This window comes from Myripristis murdjan, chromosome 9 (assembly GCF_902150065.1).
Source record: "Myripristis murdjan chromosome 9, fMyrMur1.1, whole genome shotgun sequence".
In the NCBI taxonomy this organism is placed as follows: Eukaryota; Metazoa; Chordata; class Actinopteri; order Holocentriformes; family Holocentridae; genus Myripristis; species Myripristis murdjan.
The window spans coordinates 8926428-8946271 of NC_043988.1; the positions used below are offsets into that span (position 1 = coordinate 8926428).

General features: G+C 43.0%; 4 protein-coding genes across 5 annotated transcripts; 3 read left to right on the forward strand and 1 right to left on the reverse strand.

Annotated features, from left to right (window-relative positions):
• The first annotated feature begins 173 nt into the window (after positions 1–173).
• Positions 174–4245, forward strand: zbtb26 (zinc finger and BTB domain containing 26). Of its 2 annotated transcripts, none has more exons than XM_030061055.1 (2): positions 174–267; positions 1396–4245. In XM_030061055.1, the coding sequence occupies exon 2, from the start codon at positions 1427–1429 to the stop codon at positions 2771–2773; it is 1347 nt and encodes a 448-aa protein (XP_029916915.1). In that variant the 5' UTR covers positions 174–267; positions 1396–1426; the 3' UTR covers positions 2774–4245. The 2 variants fall into 2 exon arrangements, with proteins under 2 accessions (XP_029916915.1, XP_029916916.1); XM_030061056.1 differs by having other exon boundaries at positions 178–290.
• A 2199-nt stretch (positions 4246–6444) lies between these two features.
• p2rx4b (purinergic receptor P2X, ligand-gated ion channel, 4b) lies at positions 6445–9402 on the forward strand. Its single transcript, XM_030060331.1, has 12 exons — positions 6445–6612; positions 6912–7059; positions 7167–7238; positions 7501–7573; positions 7688–7784; positions 7875–7955; positions 8071–8212; positions 8359–8495; positions 8572–8665; positions 8783–8848; positions 8974–9078; positions 9203–9402. The coding sequence occupies exons 1-12, from the start codon at positions 6470–6472 to the stop codon at positions 9233–9235; spliced, it is 1191 nt and encodes a 396-aa protein (XP_029916191.1). The 5' UTR covers positions 6445–6469; the 3' UTR covers positions 9236–9402.
• A 615-nt stretch (positions 9403–10017) lies between these two features.
• On the forward strand, positions 10018–14090 carry gucd1 (guanylyl cyclase domain containing 1). The gene is made up of 6 exons (XM_030060856.1): positions 10018–10455; positions 10600–10684; positions 11573–11738; positions 11860–11951; positions 12054–12295; positions 12656–14090. The coding sequence occupies exons 1-6, from the start codon at positions 10449–10451 to the stop codon at positions 12745–12747; spliced, it is 684 nt and encodes a 227-aa protein (XP_029916716.1). The 5' UTR covers positions 10018–10448; the 3' UTR covers positions 12748–14090.
• On the reverse strand, positions 14042–19288 carry upb1 (ureidopropionase, beta). Its single transcript, XM_030060855.1, has 10 exons — positions 19136–19288; positions 16879–17050; positions 16693–16780; positions 16470–16564; positions 15952–16110; positions 15492–15661; positions 15228–15309; positions 14924–14966; positions 14613–14767; positions 14042–14292 (listed from the first exon to the last, which is right to left on the reverse strand). Exons 1-10 carry the CDS (start codon positions 19237–19239, stop codon positions 14209–14211), a joined length of 1152 nt encoding a protein of 383 aa, XP_029916715.1. The 5' UTR covers positions 19240–19288; the 3' UTR covers positions 14042–14208.
• Positions 19289–19844: the final 556 nt, after the last annotated feature.

The following is a 19844-nucleotide window of genomic DNA, read 5'->3' on the forward strand; positions in this document are numbered from 1 at the left end:
TTTTTTTTTTGGTCTGGCTGGTCGTGGTGACCGGGCTGGGCATGTGCACGGGTCATGTTTGAACGTCCGCGCGAGGCCGCAGCTCGTGACGTGAGCGCAGCGGGGCGCAGCTCGCTTCGGACGCGCTCGTGGCCTTGCCTCCTTTGCTTGTGCGCGAGAGCGGGTTGCACTGGGCCTTTAACGCGCTTTCGCTTCCGGAGCAGCTCCGTCCATTTCTCCTGGCGGACAGACGAGGCGACTCTCCATAAGAGAAACCAACCCAAACAGGTTTGTTTACAAGCGGACAGCAGGTCAGCGGATTTTTTTTAAATTGCCAGCCACAGTAAAAACATTGTGCTGTGTGTCCATGTTAATGAAGAGGCCGACATGTGAGCGCGAGAGGCGAGCAGCAACGTTAACGTCGGGCCAAACCGAAATGAGGGGTTTCGGCTCATGGTTGTGATTGTTGACAAAAAGCCTGGGGGAGTCACGTTCTGTAAAATCGCCGCTGTTTACCTTGCAGCAGCTAAATGAGAGGAAACTACTTGGTTAATACAAAATGAAGTAGCCCTTACTGTTGTACTGGTGTCGCTAATGTTATTGCAGTCGTGGTCAGTTGTATAGAGTGCGATATGCCAAATTCCTTTTAAAAAAAACAAAAAAGAAAACTGTCATTTAAAGATTACCTTGCATATCGGCTAACCGTATATTCCCCGTGTAACAATATTATAATACGTTTTACATGTGTTAGGTGTTTGTATTTAATGCTGTATACATGTTACCTGTCAAGCAGCGATTTATGTCAAGTTTTAGTGTTGGTGTGCGCTGCTCGGTTACACCCACCACCGTGTAGTTTTGGCTGTGGAAAATTTTACGCATTTGTCCTACAAGTTTTTATCTTAATGAAATGATATGTGCTTGTAAGATCAGACGTATCAATCGGACGTAAGAATGGCTCCTGACGATTTGGAAAACGTCTTGAATTACATTTCACTCTGGGGGCCTTTATACTGTTGCTGAGAAGCAAAGTCCCATTAGACTGGCAGGTTTTTTGAGTAGAGTTTGGTCACAGCAGAGTGGTGGTGATGATGGCCTGAGAGAGATGGTGGTTGCTAGATATCTTTTTCAACGTCTAAAACACATCTTGTTGAAGCTGCATATTTCATACTGTAAAAGATTGATAATTTTCATGTCTGTGAATTAAATTGTCACATCAAAATAAGAAGGTGGAACATGGTGAACTACAATCATGTATTTATAAGCAAAGTCCAAGCAACAAAGCACAGACTCAGCTCAGCACTTATTTGTCCCAGTATTGGAAAAACAATACATTTTCAAAACACTGCATTTTTTAAATTAAAAATGTGTTGGAGTTAGTTCAGCAGAGATGATACTCTCTGTGTTTGTACCAAACAGGTGCGCTGCTGCCTCTGGCCCCAAGTCCACCATGGCTCAGAACCAGGTGATCCTGCAGTTCCGCTTTGCCACATTTGGGGACTCCATGCTACAGAAGATGAACCTTCTGCGTCACCAGAGGCGCTTCTGCGATGTCACGGTACGCATCAATCAGCTGGAGGTCCCTGGTCACAAGGTAGTGTTTGCTGCCGGCTCATCTTTCCTGAGAGACCAGTTCATCCTGCAGCAGGACTCAGGGGAGGTACAGATCTCCATGATCCAGGAGGCGGAGGTGGGTCGGCAGCTGCTGCTGTCCTGCTACACAGGCCAGCTGGAGTTCCCTGAACTGGAGCTGGTCCACTACCTGACTGTGGCCAGCTTCCTGCAGATGGGCCACATTGTGGAGCAGTGCACTCAGGCCCTCAACAAATTCATCAAACCACAGCCTGCTCGCTCGCTGGAGGTGGATGTGGAAGTGAGGAGGGAGAGGAGGGACGAGGGTTTATCTTCCCAGCTTCAGAGAGAACAAGAGCGCTCTCAAACACAGACTGTCCCTCAGGAGGAGGAGGGGCTGGTGGAGCAGGTGGAGGATGATAACGATAACGATAATGATCATGATGATGATGACGAAGATGAGGAAGACGACAACGACATGGACGATGATGTGATCATACAGCCCAAGACGCCTCTCCAGACCGTGGGCAGACGTGCCCGGCAGGGTGTCGTGGAGAGTGACATCACCATAGTGAAAGTGGAGTCTGTGTCAGATTTACCAGAAAACTCTATTGCTGGTCACTTCCCGACCAGCCCCCCCGCTGCCCTCCACTCCCCAGAGCCCCAGCACTCCCTCATCAACTCCACTGTGGACAGTCGCGGCGGTGAGCTGGCAGTGGCTCCCCTGCCCGGTTACCCTCTCAGCCCGCCTCCTTCGTCACCCCCTGCAGAGAAGCACATCACCCAGGGCAGCGGGCACCAGAGGAACTACGACAAGCCGCTCCAGTGGTACCACCAGTGCCCCAAGTGTGCTCGAGTCTTCCGCCAGCTGGAGAACTACGCCAACCACCTCAAGATGCACAAGCTGTTCATGTGCCTACTGTGCGGCAAGACCTTCACGCAGAAGGGCAACCTGCACCGGCACATGCGCGTGCACGCTGGCATCAAGCCCTTCCAGTGCAAAATCTGCGGGAAGACCTTCACCCAGAAGTGCTCCTTGCTGGATCACCTAAATCTACACAGCGGGGACAAGCCGCACCGATGCAACTACTGTGACATGGTGTTCGCTCACAAGCCCGTGCTCCGCAAGCACCTCAAACAGATCCACGGGAAGAACAGCTTTGACAACGCCAATGAACGCAGCCTGCACGACGGGGGGCTTGATTTTGACTTTGGCCGAATATGAGACCTGTGGACCTTCTTCTTTTTTTTTTTTTTTTTTTTTATAGATCTGTCATGTGCATCAGTCACTCCAGTAGGCCAAATTATTATTGTGTAAACTTGTCAACCAGGGGAGGCATGGTTCAAATCTTGAATCATAGTATAAGAAATTGAATTAACACCACAAGAAATTGCAATGGCTTGTTAAGAAGCAGTGACAACACTTTATGGGAAGAATCAAAAAACTGAGATTGCAGTAAAAGACACAAACATATGAATGTCATATGCAGAGTAGTGAACATCACAGTTTAAGAATCTCCTCCAGGGATGCACAGAGCCGATGTAAAAGATCAGCAACAAAAGGCCTGATCACATTCCAGTCATTATGATTTTCCACTTCTGCAAAATTCACATAAAGATCCGTTACCACAAATCATCACTTTCCACTGTTTGCAGTAAACATTGTTGAGGAGAGAGGCACATTGTTGTAATGTCAGCCAACTATGTGCAGTGTTTACAATGCAAGCATTTCAGCATTTCAACAGTTTGTAATAATGACTGACAAAGATCATTATTGGAAAGAGCCATAATGTAGGCTGCAACTGCTCAATAATTGGCAGATACTATTCAGTTGGGGATATAGATATTTCAATGTAACTTCATTCCAGGCTGCCCCCTCCGTACTGAGAAAGGTACCTGATTATTGTGGAAAAAGGTAGAGTTAATAAGAGCCACCCACTGTCCTCTCATTGGTCTTTTAAGTTGTCCATCTTCATTTTCCCCCGGGGGAAACACATTTCGCAGGGCGGATGTAAGTGGAAATGAAAATTCAAAAATTCCCAACAGTCCACAGAAATAGGAGGGCTTTGTTGAACGGGACATCCCTAATGTCAGCCTTATCGTGATTGGTTAAACTGGAGGACACAAGGGAACATGAAGGGAAAGTGATTTTCCTGGTTGAAGTTTCACTGTAGCTTCATTATCGTGGACCAATTTTGGTTGAATCATTTTGTACAGACTAATAATTTTAGCTGCAATATTAGATGCCTTCATATTATACTTGAAAATTCAGCACTGAAAGACAAAAGAATAATCACTGTATATTCTTAGTTTTATTGATGAATTAACATAACCTGTTCCTGTATAGTTTGTCCAATGAAAAAAGAAATGTTGCAAGATGAAAAAACATCCGTTTGTATGTTGTGGATACAGTCTACTGTAGGCCTTTGTAGGATATCCTGTGAATATGAATGACATTGATTTTTCAAGTAGCAGAAACTTGAGAGTGCGTGGACTAACATAAATGAAGGCAAGCTACACCAAGTTCTCCTTACAATGAAAAACGGAAAGCCAAAGTATCTCTACGAGCTGAAACACTTCTTTTTTTATTGACTCAAAATACTGAATAGCTGAGGTACTTGGACCAAAATGACATTGTGTCTGTCCTATATTCATTGAAGTCAGTGTGTGGTATGAATTAAAAGTCTACTAAACTAATGTTTGGATCATGGTGTGCTTTATTTTAACATGCTGCACGTCCACTAATGTTCAGCTGTTCATTTTCAGGAAGTTTACTGAAGCGAATGTGTTTTTGATGGACACTATTTGCATTATTGGATAAATGAGAGTGAGGCTGCCCGTGTTAAATAATGCATGACAACTCTGAGTAAAAGTCAAGAATGAAAGGAAAATTTATGATCACTTCTGAATTGAAGTCCCCATTATCATGGTTTTAAATGCATGTGCCGTGTCACCACACTGTTTTCAACTTATTTCATTTCCATCAGCAGTCTTCCTTAACTGATAAATGCTGAATTTGCTACCAAGGAACAAATGTCAGTAAAATGTGATTTTCATCTAATTGTCTTAGCACTTGTAAATGAATTTTCATCACATCTGTTTTCCTCATTTGATTTTGATTCCCTCCGCCTCTGATGGCGACTCACTGTAAACCTTTGATGTGCCTGCCTTCCAGTGGAAACTCGTGGAACACACCTTTTACCTGGATCAGGAAGCTGCATCTGAATGAGGAAAAGTAAATTTAGCTTTAGAAAATAAATCATTTGACATCCTTTATTGTGCCTCAAAAATTACATTTTTGAATCAAGGTAGTGCTTTATTTTACATTTTGCATAACTACAGGGTAATTAACATTTTTGGTCTCAATAGATACTTTTACTTGTAATGTGTGTCCATATGGTGACTAATTGTTGCATTAAGAGTCTATGGCGGGTGGATTTGGTGCATGGTGACTCAAATGCGTCAGTGATGAGGGGGGCCCTGACACGGTGCACATAATGCACAGGGACTGCAGCTGAAATCAATCATGGTTCATGTGGCAACAGTTTTAGAAAGGAAAAGGTCATGAGACATAATATCATCCAATTGGAAATAAGAAAAAATCCTATTTTTATGTTTGAAATTATGACATAAAATGTTGTATGAATTTGAAATAAAGTCCCAAGTAATCTGTGAAGTCTGTTAGTGTGTGTTAATCCCATATTCAGGTCCTTCAGGTCTGTGACACTCATGTCACTACACAACGGCTGAGGGTTCTCCTATTCATCTACTACAAAATAAAGTGCGACCTTGGTTCAAACATGTACTTTTTACTGTAATTTGTACAGTTTCACTGTAGTTGTAACTTTGGGGCTGTAAAATAAAGTGTTGCCTGAATTAGCTTATTTATCCATTATTTTTTCTACTTAAAGGTTCAATGCAACCAATTTAAATGTATGCAGTTCCAATACAGTTTCTGCTGGCACTGATCTCTTTTCAGAATTGCCTGCAGAACCACATAGTCTCAGTTTAACAGCAGAATGAAAACTTGTAAAATTATCCTGTATTTTGTTGATTGGCGAGCTGATAGGGACCAGCTACCCGTCAAAGTTAGGGTTAGTGCAGTCTGTGCAAGATGAGTAGCAGGTAGCAATAAAAAGTATCACCTCTATTGTAGTGGAGCAGCTGCTCTTTATCTACACTGCTGATATGCTCTACTTGGAAAAATGTGGAAAATAAAATATCCCAACAGAGCAGAGAGATATGTCTCATGGGACAATTGAACACACAGTATAACCAGTAAAAGAATTTGCATCCTGAATATCTTGAGGTTGGATGTAAATGCATGGTGAGTTGTTAAACTAGCGGCTTTGTAATCTTGTCTCCAGAACATTTTGTGTGATGTGCTGTCACACACACACCAGCAGGACAACGGACGTGTGAAGGCCCTGGTGGGAGAGCAACAGTGGAGGCTCACAGGCATCATGGTGAAAGAGCAACTTTAAAGTAAATAAAGATGAGGTGTGTATTTAAGTAGCAGCAGGACAATATTTGAGCAGATACTACAACATATCAGGATATAGGGAAACACAGATCATGGAAACACCACATGACAACATTTACTGAGCACACAGTCCCCACCGTTAGTTACTGAAGTCATAGATTCTTATAATAATCAGAATCAGAAATATTTTATTAAAAAAGTGCATTATGTAAAAATAAGTGCATTGCTCCTACAATAATGTTAATACTAGGTGCTACTATCCAGCTCATATGCAGTGTTCAGATCTATTATATGTCCAGCAGAGGTGCACTACCTGTAACATGGAGTGATGCCAAAGCAGTGTGTAGGCATGCCTATGTTTTGAATACTATCTTATCTGACAGGGACGGGTTTGTCCTCACTTGACACCCCTGCACCTCCCGGGTGAGCAGCACAGCTATGTGTCAGGACAGGGGCTGCTGCCACAGCTGTCTGCACTACGTCTTGGACTATGAAACACCCAAAACACTGGTCATCCAGAGCAAAGCAGTTGGCTTCGTCTTCAGATTCACACAGCTTCTGGTCATCCTGTATGTGGTCGGGTGAGTAAAGCCTTACACATGGAGGAGGCATTGCTTTGTCCTGTGAGCTGGTGGCATTTCAGCTCACTGTTAATGAGTGGGTTGAGATATTCTCGCAGGGTCACAGATTAATAAACACTTGCATCAGGGAACATTGTGTAAACTGAAAAAACAGTTAGGGACAACGTAAAAATTTGTATCCCGAGCTAAATCAGTGGTGAGCTGTGACTATAATGAGCTGCACGGCCACATGTACGGCTGTTTGTTGGGGTTTAATCTGCATTTTAACACCGTCACCCTTCCTGTCATTAACCTGCCAGGTATGTGTGTGTGGTTCAGAAGGGCTACCAGGAGACCGACTCTGTCATCAGCACCGTCACCACCAAAGTGAAAGGCTTTGCCTACAGCAACACATCTGACCTGGAGCACCGTTTTTGGGACGTGGCTGATTATGTTATCCCCCCTCAGGTGCTTGAACATGCTCTTCATCCTCCATTCCATAAAAACCACACCTAATAACCCTTTTGCATCCTTATGATTCAGTCCTATTCAGTTCCCCATCTTTTGTCCACCAGGGTGATCACTCATTTTTTGTGTTGACTAATATCATCGTCACTCCCAATCAAACTCAGTCCCGCTGTCCTGAGGTGAGCTACTGGTGACACACACACACTCGTGCACAACATGTAATTAAATGACTGCTGATTCCTGATTCTAGTGCTGTTATGTAATGTAAATGTAGCGTTAAGTATTTTTAGCACAGATCACCCCATAATTATAGAGGTTTTTTCTCTTCAGCTTGCCTGTACTTTGGCCTGATCTGGCCAGTAACTTGATTTTTGAATCTAAATTAATATTTTTGGATGCTGATTAACGGACACTTGTGAACGCCGGTTATCTGTCCCCCAGCTTCCCACCCCGTCCTCCATTTGCACCGCTGACTGTGACTGTACTGAGGGTCACAGTGATCCTCGGAGCAACGGTAGGCTTTCCACGCTGGGTGACAACAAACACAATGGATCAGCTTTAAACTGCTTCAAAGGCTTTTTAAATATAACGTCATATGATAAACAGCTGTTCCTCCTTTTTCATTAAGGTATTCAGACAGGATTGTGTGTGAACTATTCAGACACTCAGCAGACCTGTGAGGTGCTGTCGTGGTGTCCTCTTGAAATAGACACTAATCTACCAAAGTAAGAACGTGCACAGTCTCATGTTAGTCGCTGGTGTGTAATATCACATGTGTCTGGTATTTGAGGAGATATGGTGGCTCTGTCTCACAGGCATGCGATGCTGGCTGCAGCAGAAAACTTCACCGTGCTGATCAAAAACAGCGTGACATACCCAAAGTTCAAGTTTCACAGGTTAGTGTCTCCGAACATGAGAGGGATCAGAGGGAGGTGCATGCTCTCACCACGATACTGTATTCTGACATGCAGTCATATCATATGTATTGAATGTCTTCATTTCCTGCTCCAGACGAAACATTATGCCTCAGATCAACTCATCATACTTGAGGAGGTGTGAATTTAACCGCATCACTGATCCCGACTGTCCCATATTCCGCCTCAAGCACATCGTTTCAGAGGCCGGAGAGGACTTTCAAAGCATGGCTGTTAAGGTGGGGCCAGAGCTAAACATCATACACATTTTTACAATATACAGGAATGTAATTTACCCCTCCAGGTAGGCCACACTCCCTATTTCTAAGTGATTTTGAGTTGATCCATTTTAAATAATGAATTAAGTTGTATTATGTTTGTAAAGGGCGGCGTCCTTGGGATTCTTATTGACTGGAGCTGTGACCTGGACTGGTGGGCCGGTAAATGTTACCCCAAGTACAGCTTCCAAAGGCTGGACAACAAAAACCCCAACAACAGTGTGGCCCCTGGATACAACTTTAGGTGAGATTATGTTAGATACACCACAGGAACTCGCTGCAGTGATGGATGAAGCTCAGAAAATGTGTTTCTTCCACAGGTTTGCAAGATACTACAAAACGCCAGATGGCGAGGAAACAAGAACCTTAATTAAAGGCTATGGGATCCGGTTTGATGTCATTGTGTTTGGAACTGTAAGGCCAGAATAAATCCTCCTTCTGCAGCTACTTCGTGTTCATCCAAGCCCTAATGTCTACGTTATCTTTAATATCCATTTACAAAAGCTGGCATTTTTTATTTTTATCTTGCAGGCAGGTAAATTTGGCATTGTACCAACCATCGTGAACTTGGGTGCAGCACTTTCATTCCTCAGTTTGGTAAATAGGCCTGTTACCGTTACAATACTCCTTCATCTCATTCTATATTTTTCAAGAACAATATAATAATAAAAATCACTTTTCTGGAATGCAGAATTGCATTTGATTAACATGCTTTCCCTCAGGTGCCTGCAGTTTCTGACTGGGTTATGCTGACATGCGCAAGGAAAAAAGATTTATACAATAAACACAAAGTCACATATTTGAATGAGGACTCTGACTCTGAATCAGTAAGTGGTTGATTCCTGTCTTTTGTTATTTGAAACACTTATTCACGTGAATGAACTGTATTAACTGCTTTGGGCCAATTCTTATGGGACAATTAATTTATGTTTATCATTGTTTATGATACAGATGGCCATGGGCACAAGCTATGGCACCCAGTAGGACAGTCACTTCTGGAAACAGTGATACCTCCCTGCTATGGAAAGCTGCTGTGTAAACATCTTTATTTGACATGAACAGAAGCCAATAAAAATGCCATTGATCAGTTCAAGTGTCTGTTTAGTTGCTATCACTATAGGTGGCAGTGGCGCAAATTTCCCTTAGACATTGGGGGGAACACATTTAGCGGGGGGTCAGGGGGTCAAGAGGGGTGCCAAAGTAATATATATTACAATTTATAAATTTTGGGGGGGACTTGTCCACCCAGATAAAGGACCCTTTATCTTTCAAAGGATGGAAAAGTCAGTTTTTACATGTTGAATTTTCATGTTGGCTTATTGGTTAAGGTTTAGTTTAAGGTTTAAGGTTTAGGGTCTAAGTTGGTTGTGGCTAACATTAGAGAAAGGCTGTAGAAAATAATATATTTGATTCAATATCTGAGAATGAACGTGATAGAGAGTATGTATCTTTAGTTTCCTACATTTAGTTTTCTCATTTACTTTTTATTTATTATTAGAATTAGTGAATTTACAGTTTCCCGATCCCCACTCCACTCCAATGGGGGGCGGTAATGCATCGAGGCGCCTCAAAAATCAAGACGAAGAAGAAGGCTATAGCGAATGACTGTGCCTGCGTTCCAAATCGCATACTTATACTTTTTACTTTTAGTATGTACTGCAGCTGCCCTCACAAAGTATGTAGTTTAGTATGAAATATGCATGCTAATTCTTTTTTTCCGCTTCTAAATAGTATGGTAGTATGAGTATTGGAACGCAGGATGTAAGTCAATTAGGTCGTGCCTTCGCCATCCTGGGGAAAAAACATCGGTAACCGGACACCAGCAGCTGCTCACAGCATAGCAGATGAGCTAGCTAGGAAAACAACAGAGGACCCGTTGAGCGACTGAGGCAACAACCATGGGTGTAGGACCGAAAACTGCTTAAAACATACTAGCTCAACTTTAGCTGCTAATTGGTTGTTAATAGAGCTCTACCAATGGCTCGGCTGGTTTGCTAACCTCGGGGTGCGAGCAGCGGTTCAGCCAGCACAGTGGTGGTAGTTAGTTAGCTGGCTAGCTAAACTCAACCATGACAGCTGGTGGACTGTAGTTAGCATCGATGAAGCTGCTCAGCTCCGGCTTGGCCTCGGTAAACAAGTCGGACTGCCTTGTGCTCAGCTAGCTGCTTACCTGTCTAACAAGGAAGAAAGCCCCAGAATGACAGGTGAGTGAGACCTCTTGGCTGTCAACACCAGTGTGAAAATCGAGCAAGCTAACATAATTGTTTCCCGAACATGCCTTATTTTAAATTACTATAAAATGCAGTTTTTAAATGATTATAAACAGCAGTATTGACACATTTCCACAGATGATGTCGTCCTGTTGAACGTACCTGCCATCCGGCAGCTGTACCACTGGGACTGCGGGCTGGCCTGCTCCAGGATGGTGCTCAAGTGAGTACACACACTTTTCTTTGTCCGACACACACGGAGACACTTTGTTTTAGCGTTTTACACCCAGCCTGTAACTCCTCCATTAAGTTGCGCTGAGCAGCCTGGCCGCTGTGCCAGCTGCTCTCTCCTGGACGGACCTTCATACCAGACGACATTCAAAAAATCGTCAGTTTAACGCGGACTTGATTATTGGCCAAATCACTGTATGTATGGGAGATTTAGTTAGCAACACACGGATCTATAGGGGTTTCTGGTCAATCCGGCTAGCCTGTCCAGTAGCACTTAATATCATTAACATCTTAACTTTTACTTTTAGAGGCTAATAGACGGATTTTAGCGTTGAACTGGTGAGTGATAACTCGGTCCATCTCTAATTTAAAAAGGGAAAAAAAAAAAAAAACATTTTGAAGCTATATGAAGTTAGTCTGTGTTCTTGAGAGGAATTTCAACTCAAACATGGAATGTAGCCATGCAGGAAATCTCAGAGAAGGAGACTGAAAGTTGCAAGTTAGAAATGAATCGATAGTATAAAAGACGCTGGTTTTAAGTAGATGACATATGAGGCCATGGGATAACTTATGAAATAACTTCAACTTGGATTTACAAAAGGACAGAGGCAAATCTTTGGAAAACAAATAAACACAGACGTACTCAGTGCACATATGTCAGAAGAGGAGACACACATACACAACTTCCTTTATTTCCTTCTCTTTTTTCTTCTTCCTTTTCTCATCTCATTTCTCATCTTTTATTTATATAGATGTATATGTAGGTATATCTGTATGCCTGCATTAGTAAGTGTATGTCCATATCAATATTTGAGTGCATACATACTGTATACGTGGATAAATATGTAGTTCAGTCCTCTGTTAACTGTGAACCTTGCAGGTACCTCCACCCGGTCAGTGATGAGGAGTTTCAGAGTGCATGCTGGGAGCTGAAGCTGACAGAGAGTGTGTGGACTATTGACTTGGCCTACCTCATGTGCCATCTGGGGATCAAACACCGCTTTTGCACTCAGACTTTGGGTGTTGACAAGGGCTTTAGGAATCAGGTACGACAACGAGTCAAGCATTTTTTTTCAATCAGTGCTGTTCACAGGACTGTCTGTTTTTGATGTGACTCTGATTAAGATTTTGTGCTAGCATGTCTTTGTCTTTCTCTGTGGTTTGCAGTCCTTCTATAAGAAGCATTTTGATACAGAGGAAGATCGAGTGAATGAGCTCTTCCTTAAGGCAGAGAGTAAAGGTGTGGTGGTGAAAAAATGGTGAGTTTCCTCTTAATGGTTATTAATTTGCACAAACCAGCACCTCTGACTGAACACACATTTAAACTAACGCGTGAACATTTGCCTGTATTTCTTTTGCAGCTCTGTGACAATTCAGGAAATCCAGGCTCATCTGGACCAGGGCCACGTGGCCATAGTGCTGGTCAACGCTGTCGTCCTGACATGTGAACTCTGCTCCTCACCTGTCAAATACTGCTGCTTCCTCCCTGTGGGCCAGAAGTGTTTCTGCAGAAAGCCAGAGTACCAGGGTCATTTTGTGGTTGTGTGTGGCTTCAACAGGAGCACCGGCTGCATATTCTACAATAATCCTGCCTACTCTGACCGTGAGTCATCTCACCTATCCAAAGCCCAACAGTAGAGATGCATGATAATTATATCTCACATCAGGAGCTGCCAAGTCAAGCATGTTTAGGTGTTCAGCCCTTGATCATAATTAAAGTGCTTGACAATAATGGAGCAAATAATGAAGATATTTCAAATTCAATTTAGCTAAAAGTTTTTGTCTCATTATTTTAGAAAAAGTACATGTAGAAGTCAGTTGCCGTCATGAAAGCTAGATTTTAAGTTGCATTAATTTGATTTCATTTTGACAAGAATGCCAGTTATTCAGTGGTTTGACTGAGCATTAATGAAGAATGTCTTTAGCAGGTACCTGACATGTTGGATGTGTGTGTTTTACCCAGGGGTGTGTTGCACCAGCATCAGTAACTTTGAGGAGGCTCGGCGGAGTTACGGGACAGATGAAGATATCCTGTTCATCTTCAAGGAGAGCTGATGGAGGATTTGAATCCCACTCGTCCAGTCCCATGTACATTGTAGTGACATCAAGGTGCTGCGGGTCGCCCGTCTGGACGCAGCGGCTCCTGCTTCAAGCCAACCGTCACAGATTCCTTTGGCCAACCTCTCTGGTGCTAACATGGCCGCCCGCTCACAGAAAGAACATTTCACTGTTGCAGATTCATTGCCCCGGCCCCCATCGCACAGACAATATCACTCAACCCTTGAAGGATCAACAGCCAGAAGGCTTAACAGCGCAAGTTTGTTTTGTTTGTTCTTTTGTTTTTTGCTGGAGATGAGCAGATAATTTAAATTAATTTTATTATGTCTTTCTTTAAGTTTTAACGTAGTAGCTTACAGATGTTTTTTTTTTTTTTTTGACATCTCAAACTGTCAACAGACTTGAGAAAATAGAGTGAATGGGAATATCAGGAACTTTGAGCTGTAGTAGGAACGGCAGGCAAATAATGTGCTCCAAAATAAGGTCTGATGGCAACATAAGCACATTTAGCAGGAATTGTGATCAGTGTAGAAGTCTATGGGGTTCCTCTGCAGCCACAACACTCACCTCAACTAGTCAGTCCATGAATTCTCTGTAACTACCTTGACACTTTTTGGTGTTCAGTCACTTCTTAGTTCAGTTATTCTATCAACAGGGAATAGAGGGAGTAATTGTATTTTGAAAGTCTCAGGTAAAATAAAGCCCTTGAAGTGTGACGTACACATGAATTGACAAAACTTGTCGTGCTGAATTCAATGCAATACTCCATAGTTTGTCTATGGAAGCACATCTGCCTGGCAAAGCTGCTTGGACAACACTGACAGCCGGCCTGCTGCTGCTGCTGCTGCTGCTGGACGGACACGGTGACTTTTTCAAATGTGAGTTCACTTCTGTTTCATTCACATCATTGGAAGAGGTGCTCAACACCATTTGGTCTAAGTTTAGATGACCCCTCGCAGGGTCACTTTGATCCTGTGGCAGAACATAGCTCAAGATTTTGGCATGGACATGCTCTCTGTTGAAAGCAGCGATTATTGGAAACTCAATATGATGACATTAATTTTTCTCAATTTCATGTTTTATTATAATTTTTTTTTTTTAATTTTCGTATCATGGATGAAGTTATTGCACTATGCTTTTCATACCAGACATAATTATGTGTTATTTAAATTATCAATTTTACCATGAAATGGCTTTTCTAGATCTATAAGGAAAATCTGATTTCTTTCTGGTGGAGCATTTTTCATATGAACAAATGGCACGTTTGAAGACGCAAACTTTATTTTTATGAAACATGCAATTGCATTATGTGCTGTAGTCAATAAAGGATTTTGAACACACCCATGTCAGTTCAATTCAGTATGTTCAAACAAATGAAAATTTGATAATAACTGAACTAATAACTGATCAATACTGAAATGGCTAGAGGAAATGTACAATTTGCATGTGAGCTGCTGTCTACTCCTTCACTATGTTGGGTTTGAAGTCATGTCTGACGGCTGCGGACAGTTCCTCTGCATACTCAGCATACCGCCCAGTCATCTACAAATAGAAACACATGGAGGAAGTACAAAATGGAGAAGACCATAACATTTTCATTCTTTTTCCCACGCAAAGCTTCCTAAACCTATTAACCACCTCTAGAGAAAACCTGTGGGAATAAGTAAAACTACACAACCTTTACCCTTTATGCCTCATTAATGTGTGATTCAAAAACTAAATACGCTGAGCAAGCATTAATTTCCACCACCTCATCTTCTCAAACTACTTTAAACCACCGAGACGCCATCATGACCAAAGCAATGGTAGGTCAATTATGACATCCAGCGAGACTAACTTTAGTCACGCCTGACAGGATTTACCTTAAAACTCCATTTGTCACTGATTTGTCGGTTCATGTTGAGATCCAGTTCCACCACTAGCAGCCCGTCCCGGGTCCGAGAGAGGCCGGGGGAGCGGCTCCCGTCAGGGGCGGCCACGTAACTTGACCCATAGAAATGTCCAAAGTCATGGTGAGCTGTAAAGCCAAAGAGAAGCGTCTGTAACTGCCAAACAAATATACTGTGAGTGTCTACCAGTCATACTGATGCAAAGAGAGGTGAAAAATGAAGAAATTTTATATTAATCATGCAGGTGAATGAGGATGAAGCACATTCCACTTTATTTTAATTACCTTTTTTTCCATCACCAGATGTAAACTCACTTTTGAAATGTTCCTGTGTAAAATGAGAGGAAGCAGTTGAAGCCAAAGCACTGGTACAAACAGCAAAGTTTACAGACATGTTTAAGTGAAGCTTGTAAATTCCTGTGCAAATTTCTGAGTGAAGACCATCCTTCAAAACATAACTGAACGGCTCACCTGAGTATTAAAGGCATAAGTCATTTTTAATACCCTGTTCAATGCTGTCATTGACTTGGAGCATAATCGACTTCTCTGATCTCTGGCAGTCTGGAGTTACAATGACAGACGCACTTACCGTCCCGACACGGTTGATTGCACAGGTGAAGCAGTGGTTTGCTATTGCTGCATTCCTGGCCTCAATAGCCCACATAGGTTCACTGTACAAAAATGAGATTATTCTTGATACAATGGTAACAACAACAGTAATAACCCTGTGCTACTGTTTTATCACATTTTAGTTACATATGCAAGCAAAAATGAGAATTAAAGAAATAAAAAAACAAAATATAAGTTGCTGGATCTGTTGAAGCAGGCATTCTCAGGTGATTTTGTCCCGTACCTGAGCGCTCCCACAGTAGCCGAGGGGTTGAAGATGATCTCGGCTCCGTTCATGCTGTACATGAACCAGTTGAGAGGGTGATGACGCCCGTAACAGATATTCACAGCGATCCTCCCAAACTGGGTCTGGAACACTGTGTGGCCGGTGTTGCCCTCCATGTAATATGTGGACTGAGAGACAAGGTAAAGCACAAAGGAAAAAAAAAAAACTAAACATGGCAGAGTTCATTGTGAACAACAACATATAAACTCAAGAATATGGAATCGGCACCGGAGCAAAATGACTCAACTCCGAAACTCAACATCTTGCTGCTTCACAGTGCAAATAAATGTTATGCTAAACATGTCATGTGCAGGACAAATTCTACATGCAAATGGTGCCAAAGCAGAAACTGGTGCAGGTGTAGCTGTTCAGGTTTCATGCTGTATGTATGCCAACAAGGAAGACACCATGAGCTGACCTCATTGAAGTCTCCAATCCTGGGAATATGGTTCTTCCTGGTCTTTCCCAGCATGTTTCCTGAGTTGGAGATGACCACGGCTGTGTTCCACAGAGTGCTGTGCTGCTCATCTCGCTCCAGAATGGGAGAGACCACCACCATGTTGTACTTCCTGGCCAGCTAAAAACAGCATTCGTGTTCACTGACTTTCACCGTCATGACTGATATTTTTGTTCCCTATGTTATTGCTTTTCATTTATTATCATTTTACTGTGTGTCAGTGTGACATTGTAAAGTGTCAGTGCATTGTTATTATCATTAATTTGTGGTGGCTGCAGCAGTGGGTTGAGGGCGGTCACACACGCAGTAATTTTGTCAGCATCATTATCACCAGCATTATCATTACTATACTTATTAGTACTGAATGGATCAGCAGCACTAATGAGAAATTATGTGTAAGTGAATGATTCAATGACATGCTGCACTTTGCAATAGTGCTGCATTGGATCTGTGCACTGCAGCAGCCTCTATAATCTCACCTCCTGGCAGAAGTGTGTGGTGTTTCCATCCTCGGCAGACTCTGCAAACTCTGTCCAGGGTTCTTTCTCACGAGTGCAGAAAGCAAAGGGCATGGCTGGAGACACCAAGAGCAGGTCAGTATCTCATACTGGCTAAGCTAAGCCACGCTCACACTCGACAATATCTGTGTGATGACGTGAACATGTTGCAATTTAGGGTGGTTGTAGCTTTGACTGCACTCACTCCAGGTCTCTTGAAAGCAGACGATGTTCACGCCGCACATTGCTGCTACCTCAACTATTTCACCAATCCGGCTGTGCATGGCGTTGATCTGTGGAGCCAGACAAATGGAGGAGTCACTCAACTGCACGTATTTACTAGCAATTAAAGTGTGCCTGGCTCTGATTTGAGCAGATAGTTTGTCTTGACCTGGTCCAGGACTGGAGCATCGGTTGGCAGAACAATGTGGTTCTGCACGAGTCCCACCCGGACCTTCCTGGGAGGCCTCAGCTGTTCCTGGGTGGCTTCGAACTTGTAGCCCTTCAGCTCGAAGTTTCGCTCTGAGGCAGCGTCCACAGCACATGCTGGCAGGTCCAGCTTCCTGCAAAAGAGCAGGGGTAGTAAATAAACGCATTTATTTGCTTTAAGAGGCACGAGTCAACCTGCACAACTTGCAGCTCCAAATGGCAACAAGAAAATTCAAACTTCAGTGATAAGAGAGGTTATATCTAATGCTGATGTGCTCAGTCACTTCTGCTGAGGAGAAATTACATTGCATTAAATTTGTTGTGAGTGCAGACGTCCATGTCTGATCCTGGAATTTCATTTCAGGAAACAGAGCAAATCCAGGGTCTATGTTAGTGGAAAAGACACACTTATTTATGAGTTAGTCTCCTTAGATGGATGGATGTTTATATGAAGCCAGCCTTTGGCAGCTTTAAGTCATGTAGCGGGGCAGACCCAAAGGGAAAAAGGCTTTTGAGTGAAACAGGACTGGGAATTTAGATGGAGGAGACGTGTAAGGCTGATAAAACTGAGCTGCTGTTGATGTATTTCTTTGCTTTTTATTGGATTGTTGTCTACTGGTTAGTTATTTTTCACCCCGTTTTGTGTGTTTCTTCTTATTTTTAATTTTTTGCTTGTATTGTCCTCTTATATTAACTTAGTTTTTTTCTCTGTTTAAGTTAAGGGAAGGTCTCTCGTACAAGCATTTGGCTTCATGACCTCTCCTGGCACATCTTTTATTTGTTATGATCTGGATTTTATGCAGTCTTAAGTATGTGCAAATACCTAAAACTAAAACTAAGACCATAAACATCAGTTTCCAACGAGTGAACACTTAGCAATACTGACGCAAACACATCTTGTTTGCGTCAGTATTGCTAAGAGCTTGTAATGTCTGACATAAAATAGGAGCAGGTTTATTTACTTTAAATCAGCCAGTGGCTTTAGTGCTACTGAGATACTGGCCACCTACAAGTGTTATAGGCAGGTTAAACACCAACAGAAAAAAAGACTCAGTGCAAACAGGCTGGTCATATGAAATGTTATATAACCTCAGAGGAAATGGTATGGTATGCCCTTAAAACTGCTTTAAAAAGCTGGACATGTTTGCTCTTGTCCCTTATGTAAGAATTCCAAACAGTGTTTGGACTGCAACCTCCAGTTGCTTAGCCCCCTCCTCATGCTCTGTGTGTCCCTGCACAGGATCCATACCTGCACACCCTACCTGACAGACTGTGGTTTGTGCTTTACCTGCTTCGTGTCCCACCTTCTGTTTATTCATTTCCTGCAGGTTTTGACCCCGGCCTCATGATTCTGCTTGTCCAGACTGAGCTCTGCCTCTGAACCTTTGGCTGTTTGGACTTGTTATCTGTCCTCTGCCTCCAGTACACCAGCTGATCTTCATATGCTCCTGCCTCCCAACTGTGTTCCGGCACTCAAGTCCTTTCTGATCTTTGACAAAATAGTAGGGGTAGCAAATAATGTCCCTCAGGTCTACAGTTTCGCTCAACTCCATTCATACCGCAAATGTACTGTGTGCATTCTGTCACAGCATTGAAGGACGTCATGTTCATCAGTCGTGTGTGTGTAGCCTGTATCTACCAGCTTGAGGCCAGAGGTCAGTGTCAGCTGCCTGGGACTGCACCATTCAACAGAATATTACCTCAACACAAACACAAGCTTTTAATTGCTTTTTAACTGATTGTTTTTTCTACTTGCATTAAAGTTCTGGCCAGAACTACATTTTACTCCTATTTTTTTGGTTTTCACTCCAGTGATTTTACTTCGAGGAGCCCTACTTAGTTAAAATACCAGCAAAGTGCCTGAGTAGGACCTTTCAACCACAGCTACTTTGACTCAGACTGTGGTTAAACTGAGCTTCCAGTGTGTTTTTCTTCAGTCAGGCTGAGTGATCTGTGTGGTGTTGCTCTCACAAAACTGAGCAAAGTCCGCTCAGCCGAATAATAATTTACTCTGAAGAGAACACCGCAAGAAAAACATCAGAAGAAGAAAACACAGCTCTGCAGCCCATCTACTGTATACAGCTCCCCAAAACTACAAGCAACCTGACTGGGACATTAGGTGATGAAGCTCCTCATTTTCAGTTTGAGCACTGAGACCGTGCTGTTTCACTAACACGCACGCACGCACGCACTCACACTTTGCTGTCCCACCAACTCACTCGGTTTGCTTTCCGAATAAAATGCGTTTCACTTCTCTCAGCTCGGCCTCTGGAAGGTGCGTCTCCAGGGTTTCCTCCAGGGAGTCCAGCTCGCAGCCCGCCATGTGTGCGGCTCTAGACGCGGACGGTGTGCAGGCGGCGTGCGGGTCGACAACCTGCAGGTTACACAGACTAACTCCTCTCCTCACCTGCTTCACACTTTGCGTCATCCGCCTGCAGGCGACTGCTGAAACCCTGCATGCGGAGAGAGGAACAATTCGGAGAAGGGGTTGTAAAATACAGCGTGCTTTCTATTGATTGGCTTGATTTCTTTCAAAAACATAGGAGAAAAGTCAATGAGCAGCTTAGCAAGACATGATTTGGTTTTAATGGCTCAGTCCCAAGAGCTTGAGTCATACAGTCCATCCCCTTTTTAAGAAACCAAAGTTGGATCCTCCTGTTAATATTCAGACCAGATTTCTCTGTGCTTCTGTTCTTAAACTACCATGTCCAAGCTACTAATGAGCTTCAACAATTCATTTGGAGAATTTTAATCTGGTTTCACAGCATCATACAGTCCTGAAACTGATTGACTTAAAGTGACCAATGACCTTCATTTAGATTCCAGTACAAGTCAGCACTCAGTTTTTATTCTTTTCAATCTCACTGACACTCTGTCTGTGTCTTCTGAAGTGTCACTGTCTCACCCAGGGCAGTCACTAGGAATTCT